Raw genomic sequence first — 19,498 nt, forward strand, 5'->3', positions numbered from 1 at the left:
TAGTACCCACCCCCCGAAAAAGAGAGTAAGAGAATTTAAGTGTGTATTTAAAAAATCCATTTATCCCAATATTATTTATGTAATAGTCTATTTTTTCTTTACTTAAAATGACTCCATTTACCACATAAGGTATTAGTGATGTTTATACATACTCAAATGCATTTGTGTGCTTTTAATTGTGAATTTGCTTACATTTTCTGACAGTAGGGCTACCACATTTTTAAAAACCATACAGTGATTTTATAGAAAGACAAGTGCCTTCATCATTAGTTATCACAATTTTCCTACATCAAAACAAAGATCAATATAAAGGAGTTTAAGAACATTGAAAAATTTGCAAGATTGAGCTTCTCTTTCCCGAGTGTTGCCAGACTTTCCACTTACTACATTTTTCTCTTGTTGACTTGACTAAATTTTAACATATCGTTTTCGTCAGCTTTTTCACTGCTGTGGCTAAAAGACCCAACCAGCACAATTGTAGAGGGTGAAAATTTTATTTGGAGACTCACGATTTCAAAAGTTTAAGTCCATGGACAGCAGGTTCCATTCCTTGGGGCTTGAGGTGAGGCAGAATATGGCAGAAGAGTATGGCAGAGGGAAGCAGCTCACATGAAGACCAGAAAGCAGAGACTCTACTCTCCAGATACAAAATATATACCCCTAAGCCATGCCCCCCAATGAACCACTTCCTCCAGCCACACTCCAGTTACTGAGTAGTAACTGGGTTACTACTCAGTTAATCCCAGCAGGGATCAATTTACTGATTAGGTTAAGGCTATAATCCAATAATTTCTCCTCCAAACCTCCTTGCATTGTCTCACATGTGAGCTTTTGGTGGACACTATATCTAAACCATGACACATCCTACACATTTCTTATTATGTTTAGCCTTTCACATTTTATATCATTTTTGATACTTCTAGACTGGTCTTGTTCCTCTATTGTATAGTTAATTGGTTTTTGATCATCTATAATATTTAATATTGTTTTTTAAACTTGTGACCAAATACTTTATTAAATTTTTTTATTTGATTAATTATTTCTTATCTTAATAACTGTACTTTCAAGACAAACATAAAAGATGTTATTACTTCCTAATTTCATGTATATATATGAAATATATATCCATATCTATATGGAATTATGGTTTATATAAATAATATCCACACTTTAACCCTGATTAATATATGTATGTATATATATACATACATATATATGTATGTATGTATATATATATATGTGTGTATATATATATATATATATATATATATATATATATATATAAATGATATGGTGAGGCCCTGGGTTTATTATCCAATACTGAAAAATTATATATATATATATATTTGGTTTTGTTGCTTTTGGTTTTTGTTTTGTTTTTTCTAAGTTGAGGACCAAACTCAGGGCCTGTGCATGCTAACCAATACTCTGCCACTGAGCTAAATACCCAATCCCTATTTATATACATTTATAATTATCTTACTTGATTAACTTTACTAGAATTTGCAGAATTATGATTATAAACTAAAGTTGGAATTAATATTTTTTACCAAGTTCTGTCTTTTTCAGAATTTATACTTAATGAATTAATGCTGATAATGCTGGTAATCCAAATTGTGAATTTTTATTTTTCAGTATTGGATAATGTACCCAGGGCCTCACCAAATCCTAGACAAGCACTCTACCATTGAATAATATCCCTAGCCCTTTTTATTTTATTTTGAAGCAGGTCCTCTCTAAGTTGCCCAGACTGGCCTCAAACTTGCAATCCTCCTGCCTCAGCCTCCCCCAAAACTGGAATTATAGGTGTGCACCACTGCACCCAGCTAAATTATGAATGTTAATTAATAATTGTGTTCATCATTTGAACTAATTTAAAAGGAATACATATGGAATTCATTTTTAAAAACAATGAATGTATAAACTAGGAATATACACACACCTGAGTTCACTCAGAATTTAATATATATAGGATTATGGTTTCTGTAAATAACATCCTTAGTTGAGCCCTGAAGTGCTATGACCTTTTATTTCTTGCTTAGATTTTTGCAATTCATTGTCTTTGTTCATTTGCTCTATTTCCTGTGGATTAACTCTCCTTTACAATCCATTTAAACACACCATTTAATCTATCAACTTGATTCTCTTGAAGAGATCATGAGTGTCTGCAGCCTTTGCTCCAGACTGTCTCTCTTCAAGTCAGCTGTGCAGTTGCAATTCATGTGACCTTCAGTTGTCACTCTGGGAGTCCTCTTGTTCTCTCTTAATTAATTTTATATTTCCTGATTCAGTTTTTTCTCTCTTGGTTTACCTTGTACTGTAATTTTAATTTTTTTAAGAACAAGCACTATGGGCTGGGGTGGTGGCTCAGTGGTAGAGGGCTTGCGTAGCACATGAGAGGCACTTGGTTGGATTCTCAGCATCCCCTAAAAACTAAATAAATACATAGAATAAAGATATTTTTAAAAAGTGAAAAAAACAAGCCCCCAAACCTTCATAAACAAATAGGAAGTAAGTTTCTTGAAAACAGTATTCTGAAACTATCTTTCTCTCTCCATATCTGTTGGGTAGTTTGGATAGAAAATTTTAGTTGAGAATTCATATTCCTTAAGATCTTTAAATGCATTTTTTCATTATGAATTTAGGATTGCCTTTGAGAGATTGGGTACCATTATAACTTGATTAGTTTTTATCTGGAAGCATTTAGGATCTTTGTCTCTGAGTCTTTTAAAAATAATTTTATTAGTACAGTATAGTTATACATCACATCAGATTCATTGTGACATAATCATAAGTGCATGCAATATAATTTGCTCCATTTTGGTCCCCAGTACTTCCTCTCTTCCTCCCTTCCTCCCTCCCCTGATCCCTTCCTCTACTTCATTTTTTTCCCTTTTATTTTAAATTAAGGCTTTGTACATGTACATAAAGGTGAAATTCACTGTGGTATATTCATATCTGTACACAGAACAATTTGATCCTTTCCTTAAATTTCATGACTGTGTGCCTTGGCGGCTTTTTTCAGCTCTTCTCCTTCCTCCTTTCAATATATTTTGCTTGGCTTTCTATGGGTCCAAATTTACTTCCTTTGGTTTTTAAGAGATGTTTTGGCTATTTTATAATTTTCTCACATTGTGTTCTCTAATCTGATTTTCTTCATTCATCTTCTATTATTCTGTTATTGTGTCCCTTAGAACTAAAAAAAAAAAAAAAAGTCTCTTCAGTTTTCAACCTCTTTATCTTTGGGCTTCTTACTTTCTGGAAGATATTCTCAAATTTACCTTTCAACTATTTATTGAGCATATAATTTTAATCATTTTTAAAATATTTCAAAAGTTCTTTTTTATATCTTTGATTATGTATTTTTTAAACATTGGTATTCTATTTTTTTGTAAATGCAATATTATTTCATTCTCCTTTACATATTATATTATCTTTTTTTTTAAAGAGAGAGTGAGAGAGAGAGGGGGACAGAGAGAGACAGAGAGAGAATTTTAACATTTATTTATTTTTTCTTAGTTCTCGGCGGACACAACATCTTTGTTTGTATGTGGTGCTGAGGATCGAACCCGGGCCGCACACACGCTAGGCGAGCTCGCTACCGCTTGAGCCACATCCCCAGCCCCTTATATTATCTTTTAAAGTAATTTCTTTGCTTTACTTCTGCTACCTCCAAGTTTGTGGGTTTTTAAAATGGTGCTCCTGCCATATATCTCCTATAATTAACTAATACTCCATGATTATTCACTTCTACTTAATATCTGAACATTAAAACTTTAATGACAATTGAGTATATGGCTAGGGCTTATTGACTGGTTTTACTTTTGGGCAAGACATCATTTTGATATAATTTAGTGAAGTAATATACATGTTTGTTCTCCTTCAATTAGATATTTAAATTTACTAATTAAAAAATACCCTTGCAATTCCTGTGATTCAGGAGTCTGAGATAGGAAGATTGCAAGTTCAAGGCCATTCTTAGCAATGTAGTGAGGCACTAAGGGACATAGTGACCCTTTCTCAACATTTAAACAAACAAACAAATAAATAAATAAAGGGCTGGAGATGTATCTCAGTGTTTAGGTTCCCCTGGGTTCAATCCCCAGTACCAAAACAAAACAAACAAACAAACAAACAAAACAAACAGATAAAATAAAACTCTTTGCATTGCCCTTGTGGCCCAGTTGATCATGTTGTATCCCTTTGCACTTTCCCAAAGTTTGAACTTCCAAAAACAATAGTGAAACTTTTTTTAAAAAATAGCTCCAAACAATTGAGTCTAAGAATTACAAGGTTTATCCTTTTGCTCTTCAGTGTTGATAAGAGGTTTTTGGATTTTAGATGTATATCATTACTAAATTATTATATTTGCTTTATTCACACTTTTCAAGGAGATACATGTATTGTATATGCATGGTTTATTTAAATTTATGTCTATTTAAATTTGTTTCTGTACTGACCATCAGCTTTCTCATTCAAGTTGATAACGTTTAATTCACAACTGTAAAATTAATCTTGCTTTAGTGTTTTTTTCTTTTTTCTTTTAAATGCAGAGTAACTGAGGTAGGGAGATATATGCTCTGATTCTCAGAATATCAGACGACAAGTTTGGATTGCCTTCCAATATGAAAGATAGAATTGTTTCGGCATATTAGCTCACAACATTCATCTCAAAAGCCTCTGGCCCTTGCTCCACTGTCTCCTAACAGTCAGCAGGCAAGTGAGGCTTTAGAGCTAGTCTCCCTGTGCTTCCTCAAGTGTATGTGTTGTACGGTTCTTTTGTCCAAAGTAAACCAACAATGAGCCAGAAAACAGAACCCATTAAAATATTTGTAAGAAGCATCAAGGCTTAGTAGTATTTTCATTTTTTTTCTTTCCAATCTAGTGACCCTTTCTCAACATTTAATCATAAGTCTTTTTTTTTCCCCCTTAAATTCAAGAAAATAAGTTTGGATTCTTTCAGTGCTTCCTTATTTTAACCTATTGCTTATTATTCTCATCCCTGGAGACCTCTTGCTCTATCATGTTAAGTTCTATCCCTGTCATTTCTCCTCTTGGATTTTGTGTTTCTATTTCATTGAGGTCTATTCATTTTGCATTCTGCTGGAAGTACCTACCTATTTTCTGAATATTCAAATCTATGTTGTTATTGGATCTTTAGATTTTGTTCCCTTCCTGCTATTCAGAATTATTTGGGGGACTGTTATCAATAGAAAAAAAAATGTGCCCTTTCGTTAAGAAGCTCTTTGTCAACAGCAGAGGAAGTGTTTCCTCTGCCCATTGTTGGTAGTTGCACACTGAATTCAGAACTCCAGCATTTTGTCTAGTGGACAGGCCCAGTTGCTCCTTCAGTCTTGGCCTCTAGCAGGCTTTTTGCCTAGTACCTGCTGTGTTTGGGGGTAGCATTGTTTCTTGCCTATGCTACTATTTCCTAGCACTCTCTAGACATGTGTAGAAATGAAGACAGATTGTGCCTCATCTGCAGCACTCCATGTCTGAAGAGCAAGTCTTCTGGTGGCATACTTCCTCTCTCTCTGACAGGGCTTGGACAACATTTGTCTGGGTCTGTGTGAAGGCAAGATGGTGGCAGGTGTGAGTACAAGGTGTATTGACCCCCACCCACCATGTTCTCTTTTCTGATTTGAATCCTTACAGTATTACAGTGATCTGAATTAAAGCTGTGAAACTTCTACCCCCACCCCCATTTTTATGCTTTTTCTGTCATTTAATACCTTCCAAGCTTACTATGTTGCTTTTTTGTGTGGTGAGTTTTAGTTGGTATTTTAGAGAGACACTAGAGATGTAGGCAGGGGATGGCAGAGACTTAAAACCGAAAAGAATCACAGAGGAGGTAGACATGAAATACAACAGCGTAGTCTGGGTTCCATGTATCTTAAACAGGGGCAGTAAATAGTAGAATGAGAGACGATTTTGAGATTGAGAAGTTTGACTCAAGGTATTTTAAAGCATAAAGTTTCAATTGGTAATACACAACATGAAAAAGGAAACACCGGAGAAGAAGATGATATCTTTTCTTTCAAATATCATCTTATTTTATTAAATATTCAATATCAATTTTCCTTGAAATATTTTTCTCTTAAAAGAACACATATGTCATAATTCATGCTATTTTCTTTTTCATTCTTAGATGTAATGCAAAAGATCAATATGTAGTCTGAGACTGACAGGCATAAAGTTATGGTTTTCATATAACTTGTTAACTGAAAACAGTAGGTGATTACAAAAATTATTTAGCATACATAGCAAATATTTGGTATCATCATCTGAAATGACACTAGTGTATTGTGGATTTCTGAAAGGAATAATGGGGTTTCATAGCTTGAAATTATTTTATATGTAGTCATGCATCACATAATATTTCACTACACATGCATAATGGTCTCATAAAATTACATCACCCAATGATTCCTTAGCCGTTTTAGTTTGTGTATATACAATCTATGACATTAACACAACGATGAAATTGCCTAATGATGCATTTTTCAAACATATCATTCTCTCTTTCTCTGTAAATGGTATGTATGTATTTGTATTTTAAAGGCTATAGGCTCTGTATGAATGCTACCTTGGTCTAAAAATATTAGTTTTTTCTTAACATTAATTTTTTTTTAAATATTTTTTTAGTTGTCAATGGATCTTTTATTGATTGATTGATTTTTGCCTTTTGATTCAATTAAGATTCTTTTTTATCTTTAATAATTGAACTTACTCATTTGTATTTATTGCTAGGCAAGTTATTTTATCCTTAGTCTTGTCATCTCATTTTATTTTAGGCTTTCGACTTTTAATGTTGTCAGGAGGGAGAGCTGAGCTTTCAGGTATCAAGATAAACTCTTAAAGCAACAGGCAAATAATGAAGAGATTAAGCTGTTAATCATGTGTTGTAGCGGGATATGCAAAAATCTAAACTAGAGAAAGCATCAACACCCCCTGGCTCCATTGTCCCCCAGGGAGTGATGCTTTGGTTGATGGTCAGGTAGGTCTGCACACACATGGGGGTCACCTCATTGTTGAATATCCCTGAGCAGGATTCCTGTAATTTTATGGACCCTGGAACCAGCAAGAAGCAGAGAGAAGAGAAGGACCCCGAGTGGAAAAGCACTAGGTCACTGTGGGGAAAGGTGTCTTTAAAGGTTTATCTGTCCCACCCCCATAAGATATCTCAGCAGAAGTGATGAAGGAAGGCCTAGGAAAATTTGTATATCCCTAATTCTATATATTATCCCCATTTTCTTTTAAAAATAGATCTCTCTCTCTCTCTCTCTCTCTCTCTCTCTCTCTCTCTCTCTCTCTCTCTTTTTTTTCCAACACTAAAGCCCCTCCACCCCCACCCAGGAAATACAATGGCATGAAACAGAGCTTCTGGGGTCTTAAGTCTCAGACCTTTACCAGCATACTGAGGTAGAACAAGTTAATGTAGGAACTTGAATTTCATCGTTCTTGAATTTCTAGGATAACATAAACTTGAATTCAAATTATTCAAGGCTTTAAAAAAATACATTGGAATCCCTAAAAGATTCTAAAAAGGTTAAAGAATGCTATAAAAGTGATATGAAATGAGGCATTTTCACCTTATGGTTACTTTTCATCAATAGCTTATTAGTGGTCATTTTATTTTCTACTTATTTTTCAATAATGATTTTTAGTAAATTTTGATATACAATATCTTAAAATAACCCATATGCTATACTTTGGATCTTAAATGTCCCCCAAAGGCCTCTGTGGTGAAGGCTTGGTCTCTGTTTGGTACTATTGGGAAGTGGTGCTGTGGAAATTTTTAAGATGTGGAGCTAGTGGGAGGTCTTCTGGTAACTGGGGGCACGTGCCCTTAAAGGGGGGATGTAGTAGCACCCCAGTCCCTCCTTTACCTGTCTTCCTTTTTCTGGCCATGATGTTAGTGTGTTTGCTCTACCACCATTGGCCAGGAAGTGTTGCTACAGGTACAACCAATGGGCTCATTGATCATGCAGTGAAACCCCCGGAAATATGAGCAAAATAAACATTCCTTCTTTATAAATTATTTCAAATATTTTTTTTCAGTAAAAGAAAGCTAGTTAACATATGGTGTTTCTCATGTAGGACTTTTAGAAGTTCCACTTTAATAAGATAAGAATTCTGGTGAATATTTTATTATTAAATATTTATTATTAAATATTGAAAATGTTAAGTAGGTAGTGAATAATTTTAGTGACATTATCAACCTGTAGATTTCTTATAAATGGCATGGTTAAAGTATTTCTTTATATGAACATTCCTTATGTAATTTAAAAGAAGCTAAATATTTTCAACACTTGAGTTGTTTGAATTGTTAAAGTTTTTTTTTTTAATTTTTAAATTTGTTTTAATTAGATACACATGACAGTACAATGATCTTGACATATCATACATTTGAATCAGATGGGGTATAAGTTTAAAAACCCTTCCTGACAATATGAAATTAATAAGTCATTTAAAATAATTTGAATCAATACATATCTAGAAAAATATATAAATACATGCAAGATATATTACAGAAAATTATATGAATTATGGACACTCATATTCATTATCCAAATTCTGTAAAAGATATTGATGACTTTGCTTATCTTTTAACACTGACCTAGAGGAACAATTGCATCTGGTTAAGGGGTGCTGACAAACTGGAAATGAACTAATGTTTAATGTTTTGTTCTAGTTTCTAAATGTAGACACCTGTATTTCATACATAATGACATCACAAGTGAAAGAAAAATCAGGTGAAAAGTCTGACATTGTAACAAGTGATGGGCATAAGCCACCATTTGTTCTTTGAAAACATGTCTTTGATATATTAATATAGTTCCTTCCTTGAATAAATTATTAGATGGGAAGTTGGCAACTCTAATGAAAAAGTATATATGTAATTTAATGAGCCGTTTTGTTGCCAGAAATTCATAACATTTTCTTGGTGGACAAGAAGAAAAAAAATCTTGGCAGTTTGAAAATATAATTATGTGTTATTTTACTGTTTTAAAAAAGGGCATGACTTTAGTAGATTTGTAGCTTCTCAATCATGTACATAGGAGTTAAATGAACAAAAAATGTATTTTTTGGTATTCTCCAAAAGAATCACTCTGCTCTGTTATGTTGCACATATACTTAGTTTAATTATCACTTTGAAGGGCTTGAGAGAATTCCACTTGTACTATGTGGTGAAACAGGTGGTTATGTGGATACAGTGTGAGTGTTTGTAGAATTACAGACTTAAATCTAGGGTATGAACTTATTCTAGCTTTCCTTGAGGAAAATGAAAATATGTTCTTAGTCTGTATTTAATAAACCAAGCACCAAGGATGCCCCTTATTCTTTTTAAAATATAACTAAGCCAGGCTTTGGGTTCCTGTTATTTTATCTTGATCATGAGCTTAAGGACTACCTCGGACACTTGGCTGACATCCAGGAGCCAAAGGGACCAGGTATCAGAGGCTGTGGCACACTTAAATAACTAATGGTAACCAGATGGTTGAACCTATGGTGAAATGGGGGTTAAACCTGCAGGAAAGCGCAGACTGTGGAGGGACAAAGTAGGAAGTTTTAAAACAAATGGGGCTAAAAACTGCCTGGAAAACAAACCAAACTTGGTTCACTGAGCAGTTTTTTGGCTCTTATTTGCCTACTTTGGCAGTTTACAGACTGCTGATAATATAAAGGAAATTAAATGCCTGAACTGAGAAGGCTCTTGGTTTGGCAAACTCCCCTGAGTGCTCCAAGACTTATATTTACTTTCCAGGGTTTCTTGGTCTGTTGTGTCATTAGTTAAAGAGGAAAATCTAGTCAGCATGCATCATGATAAAAGCCACTTGAAGATCATTTTTATGTCAGACTTACCACTGAAAAATATCTTGTCTTTCCAAGTGGTGCTGAAGCATGAAGCATACAGAATGCTATGACCTTCTTTATTAGGTCAAGATAACCAAAATGCAAGTATGTGGAAACTATGAAATGGATGTGAGCATTTTCTAATAGCATAAATGTGATAGACAGTGATTTTGATTTAGGAGGTGTGTGGTTAGCATCACTCAGAGTTAGATGGGAAGATTTATGTCAGTGATGTAATTTAAAAGAAGCTGTTCCTCTGGGTCACTTAAAATGGACTCTGGTTTAGATATTCAGTTTTCCCTTACTCTAGGGCTTCATTATCACATGGCCTTCTTTTGTCTGCCTGTCTATATTGGATATGCCCATGCTAAGAGCCATAGCCAAGTAGTATGATGCATGGCATTTTTGGTTGAAAGGTGACGCCAGCAAGCCATTGAGATGATATGATTATGTTAAGATCTGCATTCATATGGATATTAGACCCCTGCTGTCCATCTCAGCCTGCTACAGGACTCCTGGAGAGTTCCCATTGGCTGGGAAAGTGTGGTAGGAGGGAATTCCAGAGGAGGGATTTCCTGTTGGAGTGTCCAGTGCTCACATCTGTCGGCATTTTTTTTTCCTGGGAGCGTATGGGGCATTGGCGGGAGTTTCAAAAATAAAGTTTGTTCCTGCTTGAGTGGCTCCTGATTTTGTGCCCAGCCAGACTGCAGCATGCCTACCCAGTGTCACCATCTGGATCATGATATCATTGAATATGGGTCGTGTTCACCCAAATTTCCAGTTGTAATGTTAATCTTCCTAAACTTTTATTGTCCTCAAAATTCAGATGAAACATATTGAGCTATTTACAGAGCCTCTGGTATTTAATAAAATACAACAAGGGAAAAATGCAATGTGGTTTGATTTGATATGCTTTTAAAGGTATTTGAATGCCTGCTTGTGCTGTGGTTCAGTACACCATGGGTCCTCTCTACAAAACATTCTTTCTAACTTCCTTCAAAGATATATGTCAATTCATAATAAAAACTTTTCAATTTGGGTCTGGGGGTGTAGCTCAGTGGTAGAGCATTTGCCTGTTAGAGGCCCTGGGTTTGATTCCCAATATCGAAATGAACAAGCAAACAAATGAACAATGTGCAACTGATACTTGTGTTGAAGATTTGTGCAAGGGAGTTATTTCTACTAGCTACCAAGAAAAGGCAGGCATTTATCTGTACATCCGAAGAAAAATGCATTGCTCTTGAAAGTGTTTCATTTCACTCCATTGTAAAACCATGACCTTTTAAAAATTATAACTCCTTACAACTAGAAATTGGGCAGCCATCACTGCACTAGATGATGGGTATTAGGACAGGAAGACATCAGACCCCTGCTGTGGTTGAATTCCTGTGTCCCTAGACTGCCATTGTCCACCTGTTCTGAGCTATGCCCATGTTCTTATGATAATAATGTTCTAATGATATCTGATGATACTAGTTAGAAATAATAAGTATGACCACAAACAATGCAGAGTTAGGAAATGTCTAAGGTCATGGGACAATGAAAATATTTAATATGTGTATTCCCTATCTTCAAATGGGTTAGAGAATTTAAATAAAATGTTATATCTTTAAATCATCAACAGGCTGCTTGAGATTGAGAGGAGCTGGAAGGAGATCATTCCAGCAGAAGCTAATTAAAATCATTTTAAACATTAAAATTTTTGCAGATAATTTATAAAGTAACGTGGAGTTTGGCAACAATTTTTAAAACATAAATTTTAAAATTGAAATGAATAATTATTGCTAATAACAAGTGTATGGGTTGATGGGTTTTTATAATGAGAGCACATAAAACTAGGAAATAGACTTTTGATGGGACCTCAGAAATCCTCTTCATGCTCCCCTACAAACAAACATAAATATTCTTCTGATTTTAATGATCAGATTTCAGGTTGCTTGTTTGTGAATTTTATGTAAGTGGAATCATAAAGTTTATACTGTTTTATGAGTGAATTCTTTCCCACAATAGCATGTTTGTGAGGTGCATGCATATTGTTGTAAGTTGCAATGGCTTGTTTTTTGTTTTTTTTTTTTTTTCATTTGTATTGACAATTCCTCTGAACATTTAATGATGCACCTATGAAACCATTTATGTTGTACATAGATGAGCACTGCATAGAGCATGAGTATGTCCAGCTTTAACTGACTGCTTTGATTAACAGAGATACAATTCACATACCAGAGAATTTATAATTTTAAATGGAATAATGAAGGGATTTTTAATATATTCATAAAGTTTCGTAATAATTTCAGCTACTTAATTAAACTACATTTCCATCACCTTGAAGAGAAACTCTGTACCTATTAGTAGTCTTTCTCCATTGTTGCTCCCTCCCTCAGTCTTTTGTAACCATTAATCTGCTCTCTCAATGGATTTGTCTATTCATATAAATGGGATCATATAAATGGAAAATTTCATATAAATGGGATCATAAAATAAAATCCCTTTTATCTCTCATTTATCCATGGTTTTATCAAGAAAGGCACTTGAATTTTGTCAAATGCTTTTTCACTGCATTACAAGATATTGGGTAGTTTTTGTCCTTATTTCTATAAATATGGTGTATGATGATTAACATTGATATATTAAACCAACCGTGTATTCCTGGGATTTTTTCCTACTTGATCATGGTATCTAATTCACCTTATATGCTGTTGCTTTCAATCTGCTTGTGCAGATGGCCCCTGGTTTACAATGGTTCCATACACAATATTTCAACTTTATGAAGGTATGAAAGAGAGAAATGTTCAATAGAAACTGGGTTTTGAGGGCTGGGGCTATAGCTCAGTGGTAGAGTGCTTGCCTAGCATGTGTAAGGACTAGGTTTGATTCTCAGTACCACATATAAATAAATAAAATAAAAGTCCATTGACAAAAAATATTTAAAAAGAAAAAAAAACCCTGGGCTTTGAATTTTGAACCATCTCTTCCCAAGATAATGACATGTGGTAAAATATTCTTTGGCTATGCCCAACCATAGCCTAATGTAAGTTCTAAGGGTGTATAAAGTAGGCTAGACTAAACTATGACATTCAGTAGTTTAGGTATATTAAGCTCATTTTTGAAATAATATTTTCAACTTATGATGAATTTTATAGTATGTAACTGCACTATAAGGAGCATTTGTATTTCTTTACATCCATATTCAAAACAAATACATAGTCTTCTTTCTCTGTTGTGTATTTGGTTTTGTTATTAGGGCATTACTGATATCGGAGTTAATTGAGAATGATTCTTTCCTCTTTTGTTTTTTGAAACAGGCTGTGAAGGATTGATTTAATTAATCTTTAAACATGTAGTAGAACTCACCAGTGAAATGACATGGTCCTTGGCTTTTAATCATGGAAACTTTTTTTTATTATTACCAAGTCAACCTTTTTATTGTTATACATCTGTTTAGATTCTTTCTTTTTCACAGTATCACACTCAGTAGTTTGTGTCTTTTTAGAAGGTTTGCCCATCTCATCTAAGTTATCTAATTTGTTGGTCTATGAATATGCATATAGCACCCTTGTAAATCTGTTTCTTTAAGGTTTGCAGAAATATTTCATTCCCAATTTTAGTAATTTGCATCTTTCCTTTTTCTTGGTTATTAGCTAAAGATTTGTAGATTTTGTTTTCAAAGAAATATTTTAATTAGCTGATTTTCTCTATTATTTATTGTTTTTCTATTTCCTATTTTACTTATTTCTTCTCTAGTCATTTTTTTTATCTCTACTTGATTTAGGTGTAGTTTGCTTTACCATTTTCTAATTTCATAAATAGGTTATTGTTTGGTATTTATTTTCTTTTTTTCTTAAGGACTCTTCCCACACTCTGTTGGCTTATAGATGGTCTTCTCCTCCTGTGCTTATATAGTCTTTTCACTATGTGTGTCTCTGTGACCCACTTTTTCCTTGTATAAGGACACTAGTCACTTGGATTAGGATCCCCCCTAATGACTTCATTTTAACTTAATTTTTTTTTTCTGTAACACTCTGTCTCCAAATAGAGCCACATTCCTAAGTCCTAGGACTGAGGACTTTGGCTTTTATTTATTTATTTTGCCTTTTTGTGGGCCATAATCCAACCCACAACATCTGAAAGTTTGATTGATTGAAAATATTTAGAACCTCTGGATGATTCTGTTTTCTTTCAAAGAGAATCCTTTTAGATTTAACATATAATTAGAACAGGTAAATCACTTTAATACACTCACAAATTTAGGTGCTTCTATTAAATAAGGACTTGTCCGTATGTTTCCCTGTGTATCACCTTTCATTGGTCCTGAATGAAAGTCATTTTTATTTGCAAGAGTTATAACACCTGTCTTCTGTCTTTTTTTTTCTTCTTCTTCTTCTTCATTTCTCTTTTGGTACTAGATATTGGCTTACAGGCCTAGGCCTTTTTATTTATTTTATTTTATTTTGAGACAGGTTCTTTCTAAGTTATCCAAACTGACCTCGAAAATGCAATCCTCCTGCCTCATTCTCGGAATTGCTGAGGTGACAGGCATGCACCACCACGCCTAGACCAACATCTATCTTCTTAATTCCAGTTTTTATTGAGGTGTTTTATTTTCTCAAGGTTATCATAAAATTTATTGTTCCGTGAATTTGGGAGTACATATATACTCAGTTCACCTTATGGAAGAATTTTAAGTAGGCACTTAAAATTGCTAAGTGAAAGAAGCCAGTATGAGATGTTCTATATTGTGTTAATCCAATTCTGTGGCTTTCTAGAAAAGCACAACTACAAAGAAAGTAAAGTTAAAAAAAAGTGATTTTCAAGGTTTGTGGGCAAGAGGGAAGGGATGAATAGGAGGAGCTCATGGGATTTTTAAGGCAATGAAACTATTATTTATGCTGTTGTAATGGTGGATGTTATGCATTTGTCAAAACCCGTAAAACTGTATAGTGCAGTGTGAATGCTAATATGAATTATGGACTTTAGTTGATATATCAATATTAGTTCTTCAGTGCTAAACATTTACCACACCAATACAAGCTGCTAAAAATAGGAAACACCCTGAGTGCAAGTATATGGAAACTGTGTGTACTTTCTTTTCAATTTTCTATAAACCTAAAACTGTTCTAAAAACTAAATCCTACTATTTTTAAAAAATGCATCCTATCTTTTTTATGTAGTCCTTTTAATTTTATGCACAAATGTCATAAAATGAAAAATGGGGGACCAGCCAGTGTAGGGTAGAAGTGTTAGAATTAGTCTTTGCAAATATTTCAGGGCAGCTGCATCATGTGGATGTTAGTTTTATCATCTGCAAGATGAAAGCAGTGGAGTACTTTGTTAATTGCTGTGTGCAATTTTACTATTAAAAGAGAACACAATGAAATATTAATACCTGCTCTACTGCAGATTGACCTTGAAAACATAATATCTAAGTGAGAACAGCCAGATGCAAAAAGGAATTATATGATATGCAGTCTCATATCTATCATACAAAGAATATGCAGAACAGTTAAATCCATAGAGATGAAATGAAGATGAATAATGTCAGGGGCAACAGGAGAAGGAAATGGAGAGTGACTGATTCATGAGTACAGGATTTTGTTTGGGGATGAAAAGAAATGTTTTAGAACTAGAGAGTGATCACACTGACAAAGCATATAGTCTAATACTTATAAATTTTATACTTTACAAAGATTAAAATGGTAAAGTTTGTATTGTATTATTGCAACAAAAAAAGAAAGTAGGAAAAAATTCCACAAATTATTGAGTTGAGACTTTTCAGGAGCAGTGGTTGAAAACAAAGCCTTTTATTGTATATTAAAATAATTTGTAAAATTTTAATATTTCAGGTAATTGTGAACATACATGTGACTATATCGTATATACATTTGTGTGTGTATATATTTTTGTAGGCTATATTTTACCAAAATTCTTAAGTACACTGATAAAGAAAATTTTTTTGAGTTTGACTAAAGAAAACGTATTTCCTACAGTGTAGAAAGGAGATAAACTTTGACTATCCCAAATTTGGGGAAAAAAATAATAATGTTTGGGATATAACTATTAAAAAAGGATTTAGAAGGAAAAAAAAGATAAAATTGAGACCAAACTTAAAATTTTACACAAAGATATGTTTTTTCCTTGTTTATTTCCATGAGCATATATATATATGGTTTTGATATGAATAAAAATATTAATAATTTTTCACTCTGCTTTAATGAATGCTAATAATCACCTCTTTTAGAAGTCATGCTTTCTGAGCAAGTCTTTTTTAAAAAAAAAAAAAAACAACAAAAACATTATTTTTAATTTAGGAATAAGATTTTTTTCTTCCTGAAGTAGTCTTAAGAATCTTCATGGTCAACATAATTTTATGTATTTAAAAATGCATAATAGATGGCTAACATAGTTATTATTTCTCCTGCCAAAACAAGATAATGAGAAAACAATCAAAATATTAAATTTTGTTGCATTTGAGTGATTTGGTAATCAATATGTATTGATGTTAAATCCGAAGTAAAACAAGAGTTTTTTTTTTTTCTTTAATTATATGTGATTCTGTATAATTCTTAACCTACGCATATAGTATGGCTTTAAATACACACACACACACACACACACACACACACACACACAGTTAACACCCAGGCCTCTCTCACTCTGGAGTCAACTTTAGGAATCTTCATGACCAACGTAATTTGGGTGAAACTCCTGTGTGTAAGCACAAAGGGGTTTCTAATGGGTTCCTGATCAAGGAACCAAAAAATGTAAGCACCCAAAAATATAAGTAGTCGAGCCTCTTCTACAAGGCTCCTGGGGTTGCTGTGGGGGTGGTGGAGGAGTTTTCCCTCTACCTTCTTAGGAATTCTGCTCTGGCCCTGGAAACCAAACTGACAAAAGGCCTATTAGTGAGAAAATACATAGACACAGTGAAAGATATGGAAAATAGACCCAGGACATTTTTTCCTAGCTACAGCTGTTTCCTTATCAGCCTTGTCCAGTAGTAAATTGTAGCTTTTGTTATTTAAGGGCCCAGGCTTCAGCCAGAGTAGGGCAGGAAGGGAAAAGGTCAAAGAACTCTCACCCGAGTAGCACTTAACTCCCTACCATAATGGATCAGCTGATTCTAATGCAGTGAACTCTAGGAACTTCCCTACCTACCCTTCTGTCCTATCCGCACGCACCAGCTGATCCTAATAAACCCTAGGAATTACCTTTCTGCCCCACCCTAAGTGAGGCCTATAAAACTCAGACCCTTGGGTAGGCCCAGTTCGGTTTTTCTGTCCCAGCATGAGCCTCTTGGATGTTTGACTGACTCCTCCGCTGAATACAGAAGAGCTTGCTGATCCCAGGTTGGCTTCCTACCCCCATTCTTTGTGCTTACATTTTTTGGGTTCCTGACCTGGAACCCACTTGAAACCCCTTTGGGCTTACATACAGCACACACAAAAGAATTGAAAAATCTAAGCATTGGTCGGAAGAATGAGGCTTGAGCACCATCTTAAGCTGAGCAAAGGTGTAGTGGTTTTGGGTTCTGGTTGGTGGGCTCCTTGTGGGCAGGGAGGGGAGAAAGTGTCTGGTGAGGAACAGCTGTCTCTATTTGGAGAGCAGAGTCTCAGCTCATCAGAGTGGTCTCTGCAAGGAGCTATCTTCCTAGTTCAGGGAAATCTTTACACATGGAAATTTTCTTAATAAAAGGGAAATTTAAAGCTAGGCATGGTAGTACATATCTGTAGTCTCAGGGGCTTGGGAGGCTGAGGCAAGAGGATCCCAAGGTCAAAGCTAGCCTCAACAACTTAGTGAGACCTGTCTCAAAAAATCAAAGAGCTGGGTATGTGGCTCAGTGGTTATGTGTTCCTGGGTTCAATTCCTGGTACCAATAACAAGTGGGGGATTTATTCTTTTTACACAGAGGAAAATGAAACAGCTTTCCCTACCTCTGCTGTTGCTTAGTTGCCATTAGCTCAAAACAGTCCACGTGTCAGAGATGCATGTTTTGAGGCTGCATATTCTGGTATCCTTCACTTTTTCTTAGTTGAACCTATTTATGCAAAGTGAGTTAATTATAGTAAATTAATTCCAGTGGACCTACTGATGAGCTAAATTTAGAAAATGGGTTGATGTTTGCCAGGGAAGACTGTTCTCAACCTGTTCCCTTTTTGTCTATGCAGGGAGGAGGTGGATCTGTCTTCTGCGGGCAAGGCAGGTGTTCTCATTGGCTACTGTCCTCAGCAGGACGCCCTAGATGAGCTCCTGACCGGTTGGGAACATCTCCATTATTACTGCAGCCTACGGGGGATTACAAAGCAGTGCATCCCTGAGGTAAGCATCCCTAGAGTTTTTCCAAAAAGAAGGACCCATTGAGGAATGCTTAGTTAGCACCTCTGGCCCCAATGTTTCTCTTACTTTATAAGAAAAAGGAGCCATAACATCCATGGAGTAAGCTTATCAGAAAGGCTTTTTCCATTATGATTGTACAAAAGGAGACATTAAAATATGGTTGTATTATTGATATTCTTTATTTAAAATGTGTCTGAGACATGAGAAAGAAGTTAAATAAAAAATAACATCATTTCAGACTTTGTGTCTTCCTTCTTTTCTCTAAATGGCTCTTATAATTACTGGACTATTAATTTATATTCAAGACCACATATAGACTGGGTATGTCCAGAACTTACAGGGGAGAGATCACAGAATGTATATGAAATTTTGGAATGTGAGCAGGCCCACAGATTCCTGCAAGGAGTCTCATTCTGAGTGGCCTCAGGAGACAGAAGGAAGAGTAAGATCCGCAGGACCCCCAGACCTCCGCATATCATTGAGAGAGGAAGGAGAGTCTAGTGTAATTGAGGCAAGAGACTGCTGCCACTTCTCTTGATGGGAGCAGTGGTCAGGGAAACAGTGGGGAGAGCCTTGATGGACAGATCAGAAGATGTTCCAAGTAGAGAGTACTGGAATAGCAGTTGCTGCATGCACAATTTTACCTTTTCTGCACCTCATTTCTGGATTCTGCACTAGAAACAGGAAAAAAAATTAGCTTATGTGATATTCTATTAGAGTCCATGGGAACACTGTAGGACTCACAAGAGACAAAACTAATAGTCTTCGCCTTCACCAGTCCATGAAAATTCATTCACTGTGCTGTTTTTGTAATGCTTCAGCCTTCATTTCTTATTCATGCTCTGTGACTTCAAGTGAAGCCAGAACAGACCCTCTACCTCATTGTGGAGACCCTGGACCCTTTATGCACCTCCCATCTTAATAAAGCAAAGAAAACTAACCACTCTGCAGAAGACCTGCTCACTGCAGTTAAACAGATCTTAGAATCCAGCACTAATTGTTGGCTCCATCTTTAATAGGCATTTTCTCTGTCAGCTCCCCCTTGTTACTTTTTGATTAAAGAGGCAGATGCTTGGCAAATGCTGTAAGCTGGCCCCTTTGCTGTCTGGGGGGAAAGTGCCTGTGAAAAGTCTCTTAATATAGAAAGGCTCGGTGCTTCCTGTCATCCAGGGCAATTGCCTCCTGATTCTCAGCTGTCTTACAGCCTTGTTTTCTGAACTCCTCCACGGAGAAGTTATTTTAATGGCCACCAATTAAGAACTGGCTTTATTTCTTTCTTGAGACTGCAACTGATTTTGCAGACAGTATT

At 35.1% G+C, this 19,498-nt stretch overlaps 1 protein-coding gene across 1 annotated transcript in view; it reads left to right on the forward strand.

The window, feature by feature from the left end:
• The window catches only part of Abca13 (ATP binding cassette subfamily A member 13), a 441,561-nt gene that overhangs the window by 372,649 nt on the left and 49,414 nt on the right, over positions 1 to 19,498 (forward strand). The window contains exon 57 of the mRNA XM_077796801.1: positions 18,021 to 18,171. Coding sequence (XP_077652927.1) covers positions 18,021 to 18,171 — 151 coding nt within the window. The remainder of the gene's footprint in view (positions 1 to 18,020; positions 18,172 to 19,498) is intronic.

This window comes from Urocitellus parryii, chromosome 3 (genome assembly GCF_045843805.1).
Source record: "Urocitellus parryii isolate mUroPar1 chromosome 3, mUroPar1.hap1, whole genome shotgun sequence".
Lineage (NCBI taxonomy): Eukaryota > Metazoa > Chordata > Mammalia > Rodentia > Sciuridae > Urocitellus > Urocitellus parryii.